This window comes from Carcharhinus amblyrhynchos, chromosome 15 (genome assembly GCF_965287045.1).
Source record: "Carcharhinus amblyrhynchos chromosome 15, sCarAmb.v2.hapA, whole genome shotgun sequence".
NCBI lineage: Eukaryota > Metazoa > Chordata > Chondrichthyes > Carcharhiniformes > Carcharhinidae > Carcharhinus > Carcharhinus amblyrhynchos.
Window position 1 is genome coordinate 52,337,566 of NC_137338.1, and position 14,507 is coordinate 52,352,072.

Consider the following 14,507-nt stretch of genomic DNA (forward strand, 5'->3'; position numbering starts at 1 on the left):
ATTTTATAGAAACATATAAGAGTATGAAGCAAATAGATAAGCTAGAAGCAGGGAAGTTGTTCCCAATGGCAGGTGAAACTAGAACTAGGGGGCATAGCCTCAAAATAAGGGGAAGCAGATTTAGGACTGATTTGAGGAGGAACTTCTTTACCCCCAAAGGGTTGTGAATCTGTGGAATTCCCTGCCCAGTGAAGCAGTTGAGGCTATCTCATTGAATGTTTTTAAGGCAAAGGTAGATAATTTTTTGAACAGTAAGAGAATTAAAGGTCATGGTCAATTAAACATGACCTACCCTTCATGAATCCATTCTGAGTCTTACCAATAGGACAATTTATACCCCGATGTCTCGCTATTTCTTCCTTGATGATAGATTCAAGCATTCTCCCTACTACAGAAGTTAAGCTAACCGCTCTATAGTTACCTGCCTTTTGTCTACCTCCTTTTTTAACAGTGACATCACATTTACTGTTTTCCCATCTGCGGTTGATAAAGAAAGAACGATCCTGCTGTAGTTCAGTTTACAGTTTGAGACTAATATCTGTTCAGCAAAATGTCAAAAGGGTCATGTTTTACAGCCAATTCTACATAGCATTTCAGCCAGAGAAATGCAGCAATCATCTGTGTATAAAGCTCTGCTTGTTGGATTCAGCAAAGAACCAGCAAATGAGAAAGATTAGAAATGAGGATGACAACACCTGTCACTGGTCAGGTCTACTGCAGCCAATATGAAAGCAGCATAATGGGAGAATGACTCAACAAAACATGTCGTTGAGGTTGCACTAATAACAGAGATGAATCTGTCATCACCATCTGGCAAAGGCACCCAATTTTCATTCAACTGATTTCAATGGTTCAGGAAATCCACCCAGGAGGTGGAAACAAAAATCAATGCCAAAGTTGAGCTTCTGCGATGCTAGCTGCCAGAATGTATTCACAATATTTTAGCCTTCTCAGCTGCATACACCATTCCCACTAAAATTCCAATGGTTTAAAATTTAATAAAGGAAAATTGGTGTAAAAACTGCTGCAATGTATCTTTCTTTTAAGTTAATTTGCTTTTCTTCCTAATGGACATCTTACTAAGATTTATATTACCTTTATAAATAAGGAAAATTTTAAAAAATCAGGGATGTGCCTACCAAGTGAAGGCCAGCATTTTTTGTCCATCTATCATTAACCTTGAGAAGGAGATGGTGAGCTTCGTTTTTGAACACTGCTATCCACTTATAGCAGCTTTGATATGACTGTATATTTTGTTAAGCTGTTTCAAAGGACAGTTAAGAGTCAACTAGTCTACAGTCATATACAGGCACAGATCAGGTATGGTTGATAGGTTTCCCTTTACTTTTGTAGTTAGTAAGCCGGTGAGAGCTTACAACATTCTGGCAGCTTCACGATCACCATTATTGATGTTAACTTTTTATTGCAAATTGACTAAAATAACTGTGCTAGGATTTGAACTCATGACTCTCGATCATTAGTCCTCATCTGAGGACTACTAATTCAATGGCATAACTACTTTTCATATTTGACCTGTCCTTCTTCACTTATTTAACAGTAACACAACAACTTTTTTCATTCTGAATATCTAACAAAATACTTTGGTGTTTAATCTATGACAATTTTTCAGATATATTTTCCAAATAAATTAACTATTAATAATTAGATAATACTTGGAACACAAGAACGGCGTACACCACACAGCCAATCAAGCTTACTCTACCATTCTCCCATGGGGAGGTGATGACCTAGTAGTATCATCACTTGACTATTAGTCCAGAAACTCAGCTAATGTTCTGGGGCTCTGGGTTTGAATCCTACCACAACAGATGGTTTAATTTGAATTCAATAAAAAACATCTGGAATTAAGAATCTACTGATGATCATGAAACTATTGTTAATTGTCACAAAATCCTAAGTGGTTCACTAATGTCCTTTTAGGAAGGATATCTGGCGTCCTTACCAGAGCTACAGCAATGTGGTTGACTCTCAACTGCACTCTGAAATGGCCTAGCAAGCCATTCAGTACAAGGACAACTATAAATGGGCAATAAATGCTGGCCAGCCAGCGATGTTGAATAAAAAATATATGATCACGGCTGATCTTGGTCTTCAACTGCATTTTCCCAGCCACTCCCTTTGATTCCACGGGCGACCAAAAAACTGTCAATCCCAGCCTTAAATATATTCAATGATGGCCCATCCACAACTCTCTGGGTAAAGAATTCCTTGACATGAGGTAATTTCTCCGCACCTCAGTCCTAAATTATTGGTCCTTTATCCTGAGACTGTGCTCATGTTTTAAATTTCTTGACCCATGGAAACAATCTCTCAGCATTCCAAGTCCATACATTTGCTAGTGTTCTTGCCTAGGCTAGAATATAAATTGAAAAAGCTCCTTAACTGTTTGATACTGAAGCATGAATCATTCTAGTATCCTTCATGAATGATTAGATCTCAAATAAGATTTCATCACCAATGAGTGCAGGCACCAGAATGTTATAAAACACCTTACATGGGATGATATTGGAAAAAAGTATGTTTTTGAGGGAGGAGTGGAAAGCAAACAAATACCTCCTGTTAAATAGTACCATAAAGAACAGTGGGAACATGTTATCAGAACCAATCATTTATAACCTGATGTCACTTCAGTCAGCTTTACATATTCAGGTTAAATCACTGCTCACATTCACAATCAGAAATCGAGTTTCAAAGATGAATGGGGACATATTAATGCCTCAGTTAGAAAAGATAAATAATACAAAATACAAAATCTTGAAGATATTTCTTGATACCTTCAATACCTCCTCCTTCTGTCCAACCTTCTGTTTCTCAGATTCATCTAATAAGATTTCAGCACGATACATCCAAGCTGTGATTTGGGCAACATTCTGGTCAAAGTTTTCCATTTGCTTCTGGTATTCCTGTGTTACAATTGAATATGATTAAGTCATTTTTGATGTTTAAAAAACTGTATATTACTCAATTTTACTCTATTTTTTCCTTCCCCTCTTTCATTTAACACAAGCCATTTGCAACTTTTTGGCTCAAATTAGGGGCACATGACCCGCTCACAGATTTCTGTTGATACTCTTGAGTCGGTCATTTAAAGTATACCACAGTGGCCAATATTCACGGGTAGCCATAATATACTGTGACCTAGAGGCACATTCCCTCTTCATTATATGGTTTCCTGGAATTTTAACCAGTTGTTTGGGGATTGTATTTCACAATTCCAATTGTTTTTTTACTAGTTCCACTGTTTTAAGATAACTAAGTAAATCAAATTTCAGCTTCATTTTATTCTAATTGCCTGATCTGTGATGTTTACTTATGTTTAGGAGGCCGTATCCAGCAGTTCCATCAATTTTGCGGTGCCAATCACAAATTAGTTATCTTGCTCAATGACTCTAATTTTCTACACAAGCCACTCATAGAATTGAAGAATTGCCATGTAGAGAATTAGGAGTCTGAATCTGCCTCCATTCCTTGGCATAGAGCACTGATTCTATGGTTTGCCAATTTTATCATGCCATCTTATAATTTACATTTTAAATGGACATCAGCCCTCTTATTAAAATATCACATCCATCATCACAACATTATTTCAGGGCTGCAAAAAATTTTGGTTACAATCCTTGGGATCAATTAGCACAAAACATTTGGAAATAGAACAGATTCAAGATCAATTATTAAAAAACTCAATCATTTTTAAGCGAGTAAAAATAATTAGATGGGCTACATATTTTACAAAGCATGACTGTTAATGAGATACAATGATAATTCCTCCACAGGGAATTTGGCTGTAGGTTATTACACTGCACATCAAGGGCTTTACACACAGCGTGTTTCCATTTATCTGGCTTCCAAGACTATGAACAGCTAATGGCCCTAATTGTCAAATATCTTTCTGGCCAATAATTTCTGTCTATCCAAGTATTCTGCAAAGATATTTATAGAACTCGACAATCAAGTCAATTGGTGAGTGAAATGGATAATAATCACAGCAATTCCAATTTTTCTTTCAATGACTAATGGACATATTTTCCTCCCGATGTTAATTTGAAAGAAAATGATCAATAAATAGATGATGCATCTTGCAGAACGAAGAACAACATTAAAGACTTTTCCCTAACTCAAGCAATTCAAGACAAATCTGTTGAGGATTATTAAGGTCTAAGTGAGAGTCTTTCCTGAGAAAAACATGTAGAATTCCATAGAGTGGGATGTTAATGATATTCACGTGTCAAGAATATTCAACCATTAGGAAGGACAAGAAGGAAGGTAAATGAGGTGGTGCTGCATTGATAACAAGGGATGGGATCAATATGTGAGTAAGGGAGGATCTCAGATCAGAAGAACAAAATGTGGAATCTGTTTGCGTAGAGCAATGAAACAGCAAGAGACACAAACATTGGTAAGAGCTTAGGGTCATAAAACCGTGGTGGCAGTGTGGTGTAAGATTTTGAGAATTATACCAAATTTTATAATCTGCAATATCTATGGATTTTATCCTGTAAGCACAGTTTAAAATTAAGTGGTTCAGTTCTGACTTGTTGGGCAATTAACAGTCAAGATGGTCGGGGAAACAGGGAAAGCAGATGTGTGTGAAGAAACAAATTTGTTTTACTGTTTTATGATGGGGCTAAATTGAGTTGAGCTTAAGTTGCCTTAATGGTCAAAATACAATTAGGTGCTTGTTTTAAAGTCAGTTTGAAGATATGGCTAAAACAGTGTGAACTTAGGATAATACTTGATGGATCCATACCAGAGAGGGGAAGTCTTTATTCTCCAATATTATGGTAAGAAATTGTCTTAACTGTTGACTTTACTAGCTTTAGCGTGGGTTTGGGTTAAGATATAGTGACAAAGGAATGTGACTTTGTTTATGGTTTCCCTGTAGCTGGAAGGAGATGTGCATTTGCTTGTGATGGAATATAAACTTCTAGCATTTATGACCAATAAAGCAGAGGTGAGATGACATGAGGTGAATTGTGCCCTACAGCCAATAGGATGGGTGACTCTGGACTATCTCCAAAAAAGGAATAAGGGACTGGGGGAGAAAAGTTGAGGAATCATAATTCTCATTGGCACAGTGTTGCCATAGTTTTTAGGTTATGACTCTTCTAGACAGTTCAATATCACTTCAAAGAAAGAGACAAGAGAGGGACATCATCTGTACTGACAACTTCCTGGAATCTTGAGAAATGAGAAACTTATATGTTATCTTCATTGATTGTTGTTGAATATATGTGAAATTTTGCTGAATAAATTCTGCTCAATTTATAAATACTAGCTATTTGAATCTTGTAGAACTAGCACAACTGAGGCTAGTTCTACAAGAATTGTAGAATACTGTTAGAATATTTAAAAATCAGCTCTTAAAGCTTGTGTTAAATGAGAAGAGTTTTATAACTCCAAAGTCTAAACCTTACAGTGGGGCATGGAATAATCGGGATATTAGATTAGCATCTAGTATGAGTAATATGCAGTCATGGTTGACTTCAATCTGTATATAGACTGGGTAAATCTACTGAGCAGTAATGCTGTGAAGGTTGAGTTTCTGGAGTATGTTAGGCACTGTTTAAAAATAAGGGGTCACTCATTAGACAGAGATGAGGAGATCATTTTTCTCTTAGATGCTGGTGTGTTTTTGAAATGCTATTCCTCAAAATGCAGTGGAAGCAGTGTCTGAACATTTTTAAGGCAGAACTAGATTGATTTTTGATAAGCAAGGGAGTGAAAGGTTATCAGGCGTTAAGGTAGCAGTCTGATCAGCTATGGTCTTAAGGAGTGGCAGAGCAGTCTTGAGGAACCAAGTACCTGCCCCTGCTCCTAATTCTCATGTTCAGATGGTGATGTATTAACTAACAACCAGAGGAATAACAAGCCTGCTTATGAAGGGAACAGCTGGGGAACAGAAATTCAATGGCTTTGCAATAGATCTCAGAACTATCTTTTAAATGCAGAATATGTGACACTACTGGAGAAACCTTCATAGGCGAGATTTTAGTTTATAAGACAAGAGAACCAATGGTTTTGAAACTCACGTGTATTTGAAATCTCCTATAAATATATTAACACGCTCCTGAGTGGACATAAAGAGAATGTTTCCACTAATAGGAAAAACTAGAACCAGAGGCCACAACCTCAGGTTAAAGGGACAATCCTTAGAGAAAAGGAGGAATTTCTTCAGCCAGAGAGTGGCGAATCTGTGGAACTCTTTGCCACAGAAGGCTGTGGGGGCCAGGTCACTGAGTGTCTTTCAGACAAAGATAGATAGGTTCTTGATTAATAAGAGCATCAGGGGTTATGGGGAAAAGGCAAGACAATGGGGATGACAAAAATATCAGCAATGATTGCATGGCAGAGCAGACCTGATGGACCAAGTGGCCAGTTCTGCTCCTATGTCTTACGGTCTGAGGATGGCATACCTTAAATTTCAAAAGGATATGCATATTTATTTTCTGCTTCATCAGTTTGAGCAGGTCAAAATCCATTCCCCATGAACCATTTGGGTCATTAAATTCTGGTTAAACAGTGCATGCCATTTAACGAATGCTTTATCAGAAGGAAATTTAGCTTAATCAGGGATATTATTGGGGATGCCAACTCATTCTTCAATTGCACTTTATTTTCAGGAACTGGTTAAAACAAAGCTCAGCAGGCTCTGAGGGGGTGGTTCTCATGAAATGTCTTCTAACATTAGTACATCTGTATCAGAATACATCATTTGATTAATGAAAATGGAGTTTGATGACTGACCTCAGGTTAGGGCAGGTAGACATCAAATTGTAATGTTGGAATGCTACAAGCAGGAATTCCAAGAACTGTGGCTACCATTGAGAGAGGTATCTCAGTATAAAGTCAGGCCAATAAAACAACTGATTTGATGAATCTCCAGTCTGAATAATGTAGGGTGATAATTGCTGGTTGCAAGCCGACTTACCGTCCATTGTTGGAATAAATTTAGAATATAGAATATGGGTCATAATCAGACCTACTAGTTTGTTAATTAAGTTAATCCAAATCAGGTTTTATTGCAGGACATTCATGGAACATTGTATGTTGTTTTGAACTCACATTCCGTATCCTACCAGCGCTCCACAATTACTCAGCACATTGAGCAATTGTTAGTATGTCTAACAATGCTAAAGTCAAATTGTATTAGTTGCTACAAAAACAGAAAATGCTAGAAAATCTAGCAGGTCTGACAGCACCTGTGGGGAAAAAATAGAGCCAACGTTTTGAGTCTAGATGATAGATTGTCAGAGCTGGTTTTGAAGCTTTGTATTGGTTGCTGTCATTTTTCTACTTGAGGTTAGTTAGTGAAAACAATAGAGCTCATTTGTGTTGTGGATGCTACACCAGAGAGAAAGGTCACTATAGGTAAGTAATACTATCCTGAAGTCCAATGGGAAAGATAAAACAAGATCCAACCTTCGTACACATGCAATGAACATTAGTTCACAGATAATACATTATAAACATGCACATCCTAGATTCAAACCCCCAACTCAATCTGTAAGAGTCCAATGAAACCCTAGTTAATGCCCATCACCTACATCCAATTAAACACAACTGATGTATGACTAATACCCTGCACATTACAGAAACCACCCAATTATTATTTCCACTAATTTCAACGGAAAGGAGATTCTGGCAGTTTTAATAATGAGCAGCAAACTGCCACATAATTCACCATCCAGGCATTTAAAGTGAATTATCCCCAATATATTTACAAAATTCTCTAAATTGAAATCATTAAGATATTTCTTTATTCAATTTTAATTAAAAACTTCCAAATAACACCCAAGATTGACATATAGATAAATCTTCCCTTAATCCTCTCCTGAGCTATCACAACCCCTGCATACCCCCCACCCCCCCCATTACGGAAAAATATCTGACCTCCAGACCTCCAATTAAGTATATTCCTTCATTCTCCAGCATGAAACAGAGTGTGGCAAATTAATTTGAATTCCATTCCGTCAATCTCTGACACTATTCTTTGCTGTTCATGTGGTCATATATTGCAGAAAAAAAACTATTGCACCTAAGAATAAAATGTTTAAAGTTACTCACCAGTAGAAGATTGAACCATTCTTCAGCCCGTGATGTGACTGCTATCCAATTACAATTTAATAGGCTAAGTTTGTCATCCACAACACTGTCGCTCTTTCCTAGCATGGTCTTCAGACTCTTGCCTGTCTCAGTAATGCTGTTCAGCAGTAGCCGTCTCTTCTCTATATCTTTTTGTGTGGACTTTAAGAAAACATTACATGTCATTACTGAATATGTATCAAATTAAAAAAGCCTCTTATAGTTACTGAAAGGATGCTGGCCAGAAACAACCATTAATGCTACCCAATTCTGATTTTCATATAAATTTGGCAGCATCCAAACATATTGACATAATTTGCTTTCAACATCATTCATTTGTATTCATTTGACATCAGTTGCATTCAAAAGCAATCATATAACTATCATGACATTAATTGTGCTCAAAAGCAATAAATTAGCTATAATTTAACATTGCAAATAACATAACTAAGATCAATGTCATCAATTGCCCCAAACTGCATCAATCAAATATTTGCAATTAGCAACATCACTTAGGATACTATAAATAATTTGATTATAAATACAAGATCCTGAAGAATCTTGACAGAGTAGATGTTGAATGTTTCCTCTTAGGGAGTGACTGTACAAAAATAAGGGGTTGCCTATTTAAATAGGCAACCCCTTATTTTTGTTCTCAAGGGGGTTGAGAGTCTTTGGAATTCTCTTCCTGAAAAGGTGGAGGAAGTCTTTGAATACTTTTAAGGTAGAGATGGATAGAATCTTGGGATGCAGGGGAATGCAACTAATGATCGGGTGTAGGCAGGATGAAGATTTGAGGTTAGTATCAGATCAGTCATGATATTATTAACTGGTGGAAAAAGGTTGAGAGATGATTGGCATATACCTGCTCGTTGTTCATATATTTGCATGATCATAGAGTTTTTGTTCTGTAGTTCTGAATTTCCATAGCTTTAAACATCCTAAAATTGAGCTAATTTATAAAAAACAGACAATGCTTTCACATTCGTTAAGCAAGTTTCATGTTTTTCGTTGCAACCTATAACTCATGCATCAGAACCCTGCCTACCTATGGCCCAACCTACCCCCTGCCCACTGATTGCAGTGGTTTTCTCCCTCACCACCAGTCAAACACTCCAATCCACTGAGCAGTTTTCATCCACCCTCTCCAGAGCAGTTTTCTTGCCCATCACCCCACTGGATCAACTCTCTTCCACATACTGCATTTCCCCCTAAATTTCAGGAGTTATTTTCCACTCTCTTTCTTTGCTGCTCCCCCAACCACCTGCCTTCTCTTCCCTCCCTTCTGCCTCCCACCTTTCCAGGAGTTTGCCAGTGCCAACAAGGCCAATCTGTATACCGTTTTGCAATGAACATGGGAGTAACAAAGGCACTCGTGTCAAGCTAAGTGTTCCGCATGATCTGGACAGAGACAGGGGAGATGGAGAGTTTGGAGTAGGAGATAGGGAAGATTATGATTATGGAGACCGGAGGGGAAGCAAAAAACGTTTATACCCTGAAACTTAGAAGGTGATGCGATGGATGGGTGAAAAGTATACTTGCTGAGACTAAGATGAATTAAGAATTGATGGAGATCTCATGGGTGCTCTCAAACATATACTGGAGAGTGAAAAGTTTTTTTTGGTCTTAATGACAAATTCAGATATTACTTAAGTAATTAATTTTCTTGTATCTTTTAATACAGGAGTTGAGCATACTGGATAGCTTTCAGCATGCTTGAAGCCATTGACCACCTTTTCCCATTTGATCTCATTTAGGACGGCACGGTAGTATAGTGGTTAGCACTGTTGCCTCACAGCACCAAGGACTCGGGTTCGATTACCGTGTGGTCACTATCTGTGTGGAGTTTGTAAGTTCTCATCGTGTCTACGTGGGTTTCCTCCAGGTGTCATAGACTCAGAGGTTTACAGCACGGAAACAGGCCCTTCAGCCCAACTTGTCCATGCCGCTCTTTTTATAAACCCTTAAGCTAAATCCCAATTGCTCACATCTGGCCCACATCCCTCTACACCCATCTTACACATGTAACTGTCTAAATGCTTTTTAAAAGACAAAATTCTACCCGCCTCTACTACTACCTCTGTCAGCTTGTTCCAGACATTCACCACCCTCTGTGTGAAAAAACTGTCCCTCTGGACACTTTTGTATCTTTCTCCTCTCACCTGAAACCTATGCCCTCTAGTTTTAGACTCCCCTACATTTGGGAAAAAATATCAACTATCAAGCTGATCTGTACCCCTCATTATTTTGTAGACCTCGATAAGATCACTCCTCAGCCTTCTATGCTCCAGAGAAAAAAGTCCCAGTCTATCCAGCCTCTCCTTTTAACTCAAACCATTAAGTCCGGGTGGCATCCTAGTAAATCTTCCCTGCACTCTTTCTAGATTAATAATATCCCTTGTATCATAGGATGACCAGAGTGTGACCTTACCAATGCCTTGTACAAATTCAACAAGACGTCCCAACTCCTGTATTCAGTGTTCTGACCAATGAAACCAAGCATGCTGAATGCCTTCTTCCCCATTCTGTCTACCTGTGATTTCACTTTCAAGGTTGCTGATGACACCAAGATTGGTGGAACGGCAAATTGCGCGGAGGGTGTGGAGAGTCTGCAGAAGGATCTAGATAGGCTGGGTGAATGGGCCAGGAACTGGCAAATGGAATTTAATGTTGGCAAGTGCGAGGTGGTCCACTTTGGTAGGAATAATGGTAGGAAGGACTATTACTTACGTGGCAAAAAACTGCAGCAGGTGACAGTGCAGAGGGACCTCAGGGTCCTTGTGCATGAGTCGCAAAAACCCAGCCTGCAGGTGCAGCAGGTGGTCAGGAAGGCGAATGGGATGCTGGCCTTCATAGCGAGGGGGATTGAATATAAAAGTAGGGAGGTCTTGCTGCAGCTGTATTGGGCATTGGTGAGGCCGCAGCTGGAGTACTGTGTGCAGTTTTGGTCGCCACACTTACGCAAGGATATTTTGGCCTTGGAGGGAGTGCAGAGGAGGTTTACTAGGCTGATGCCGGAGTTGAGGGGGTTGAACTATGAGGAGAGGCTGAATAAACTAGGCTTGTACTCGTTAGAGTTTAGAAGAATGAGGGGAGATCTCATTGAGACGCATAAGATGATGAATGGGATGGATAGGATAGAGGTGGAGAGACTCTTCCCGCTCAGAAAGGACAGTAGGACTAGGGGGCACAGCCTCAAGATAAAGGGGGGGCGGTTTAGAACGGAGTTGAGGAAGAACTTCTTCACTCAAAGGGTGGTGAATCTCTGGAATTCTCTGCCCGTTGAAGTGGTGGAGGCTTCCTCGCTAAATATTTTTAAGACACGGGTTGATGGGTTTTTGATAAGCGAGGGGATTAAGGGTTATGGGGAGACGGCGGGAATGTGGAACTGAGCCACGACAGATCAGCCATGATCTTATTGAATGGCGGGGCAGGCTCGAAGGGCTAGATGGCCTACTCCTGCTCCTATTATGTTCTTATGAACATGTACCGCTAGATCTCTCCGTTCTATAAGTCTCTCCAATGCCCTACCATTAACTGACTAAGTCCTGCCCTGGTTCAATCTACCAAAATGCATCACCTTGCATTTATATAAATTAAACTCCATCTGCAATTCATCAGCCCACTGGCCCAATTGAGTAAGATCCTGTTGCAATCAGAGATAACATTCTTCACCGTTCACTATGCCACTAATCTTGGTATCATCTGCAAACTTACTAACTATGTCTCCTAAATTCTCATCCAAATTATTAATATAAATGACAAATAACAGTGGGCCCAGCACTGATGCCTGAGGCACACTGCTGGTCACAGGCCTCCAGTTTGGAAAACAATCTTCTACAACCGCCTTCTTGCTTCTGTCAAGAAGTTAATTTTGTATCCATCTAGCTATCTCACCCTAGATCCCGTGAGATTTAACTTTATGCAACAACCTACCATGCAATACCTTGTCAAAGGCCTTACTAAAGTCCATGTAGACAACATCAGCTGCACCGCCCTCATTTACCTTCTTGGTTACCCCTTCAAAAAACTCAATCAAATTTGTGAGATATGATTTTCCATTCTCAAAGCCATGCTGACAGTACTTGTGTCTCTAAATGCCTATAGATCCTGTCTCTCAAAATACCTTCCAACAACTAACCCACCACAGATGTGAGGCTCACTGACCTGTAGTTCCCAGGCTTTTCCCTGCAGCCCTTTTTAAACAAAGGCACAACATTCGCCACTCTCCAATGTTCAGGCACCACACCCGTGACTATCAAATATCTCAGCCACGGGACCTGCAATTTCCTCCCTAGCCTCCCACAATTTCCTGGGATACACTTCATCAGGTCCCGGCGATTTATCTACCTTGATGCGCTTTAAGACTTCCAGCACCTTTTTTTCTATAATATGTACACTGCTCAAGACATCATTATTTATTTCCCCAAGTTCCCTAACATCCATGCTTTTTGCAACAGTAAATATGGATGAGAAATATTAATTTAGGATCTCGCCCATCCCTTGTGAATCTGCACATAGATTATCTTGTTGATCCTTAAGTGACTGTACTCTCTCCCATGTTACTCTTTTGCCTTTTATGTATTTGTAAAAGCTCTTTGGATTCTCCTTTGTCTTATCTGCCAAAATAATCTCGTGTCCTCTTTTTGCCCTCCTGATTTCTCTCTTAACTCTATTCCGAAACCCCCTATACTCTTCAAGGGATTCACTGATCCCAGTTGCCTATGCAAGTTACGTGCCTCTTTCATCTTCTTGACCAGGGCCTCACTATCTCGAGTCATCCAGGGTTCCCTACTCTAAGAAGAAGGGAAAGGTGCTCCGGTTTCCTCCCACATTCCAAAGATGGCCATGCTAAATTGCCTCTTACTGTCCTAGGATGCGTAGGTTCGACGGATTAGTGGGATAAATATGTGGGGTTATGGAGATAGGGCCTGGGTAGGATTGTTGTCAGTGCAGACTCGATGGATCGAAGGACACCTTTCTGCGCTGTAGGGATTCTATGATGTCAAACATGCCAAAACACTGATTTGTGATCAAACATTTGATGTTAAGTGATCATTGCTACTTTGAATGCACTGAACGCTCATCATCAAAATTGTCAGATAAGGCCCTCTCAGCATCCTATGCCAATTTGGAACAAAGGTTTTCTGTTTGTTCCTATACATACCAAACCATTGGATTATACCACAGGCCAACATTTCAACAAGGCATCATCTCGCACTGTTGATTAAAGGGTATAGCATGAATCAAAAGGTGCATGATGGCAACGTGCCTTTTTTTTATTAAGTTGTGTTGATCTTCATCCTTCCAGTCCTCAAGGCACAAACTCCAACTGTGGGTACCCTTCTATTAATTCACACACGATTATTTTTCACGTTGAAAGAACGAGGAGTGAAAGGTATTTGATTATGAATCACTACAGAATCCAAACATAGAAATTTTCCAGCTGGAGCTGGCAACAGGGGCATCTAGACCAAATGAAATACTTCAACCCCTGCCCTCACTGAAAGCAAATAATTCAGCCCAGAGCAGGGAATGAACTTGAAACCTTTTGGTTTGTACAGTTTAATACCACACTTCATGGTGCATTATGGACTCAACATCAGGGAAAGGTTTTATTGTAAACATTGAAAAGCTGGTAAAAGTTTATATTTCTCTCCACTATAAAAGAGAAATGAAAGCAACATGAGTAGTTGGTGTATGAGGGGAAGATGGCGACTCCAGGAGAGCGGTTTATAAAAAGTTAGTCAGAAAAGAGATACCTGGGGTTAGCCTTGCACCCCAGGATGTTATTGGAAAAGCAGATGTTTTTAGATGAAAGAAACAAAGCGCAGTGGACACTAGGTGTCTAAGTTAGTTCTGGCAATAGAGTTGTTGCCAATTCTGAACCAGGCATGCGCAGGTCTGTACCCCACTGACTTGAAGAAAATATAGTCAACATGATCCATCTTGTGCATTTTTCTCATTCTTTTGCTTATGCTAGTGTATAGAACCATTGCCTTGTTTAGTATTTTTTTTAAAGTAGCTGATAAAGAAACCAGCCTGTCAAAGTCCTTTATGCACCTCCACATCGCACAAGATACCTAGAGGACAGATTACAAAGCATCTGACATGTTGCATTTGTATAAGAAACTATATAACACTGACACTCCAGATAATGTACTTAAGTATGTAATCGGCAATAGCACAGTAGGATTCTCAAAAACATGATACAGGAATACAATTGCACCACAGACCCACAGAACCTGCCCAAGTTACTTTTTGGGTAACTAGCTGCTATAAAACCATCAGCGGTATTCAGGCAGGTATCTTATTCAAATCAAGACAGTTCCAACATGAAACAAGTTCTCTACAGGTTGAGGTACACCAGTTTTGCCAGTGCATTCCATGTAAAATCTGCCAAA

General features: G+C 39.4%; 1 protein-coding gene across 9 annotated transcripts in view; it reads right to left on the reverse strand.

The window, feature by feature from the left end:
* dmd (dystrophin) overlaps positions 1–14,507 on the reverse strand; it is a 1,714,977-nt gene that overhangs the window by 823,961 nt on the left and 876,509 nt on the right. For all 9 annotated transcript variants that reach the window (XM_080203928.1, XM_080203931.1, XM_080203930.1 and 6 more), the window contains 2 exons: positions 8,086–8,265; positions 2,796–2,924 (listed from right to left, as the gene is read on the reverse strand). In XM_080203928.1, the coding sequence (XP_080060054.1) occupies positions 2,796–2,924; positions 8,086–8,265 (309 nt within the window). The remainder of the gene's footprint in view (positions 1–2,795; positions 2,925–8,085; positions 8,266–14,507) is intronic.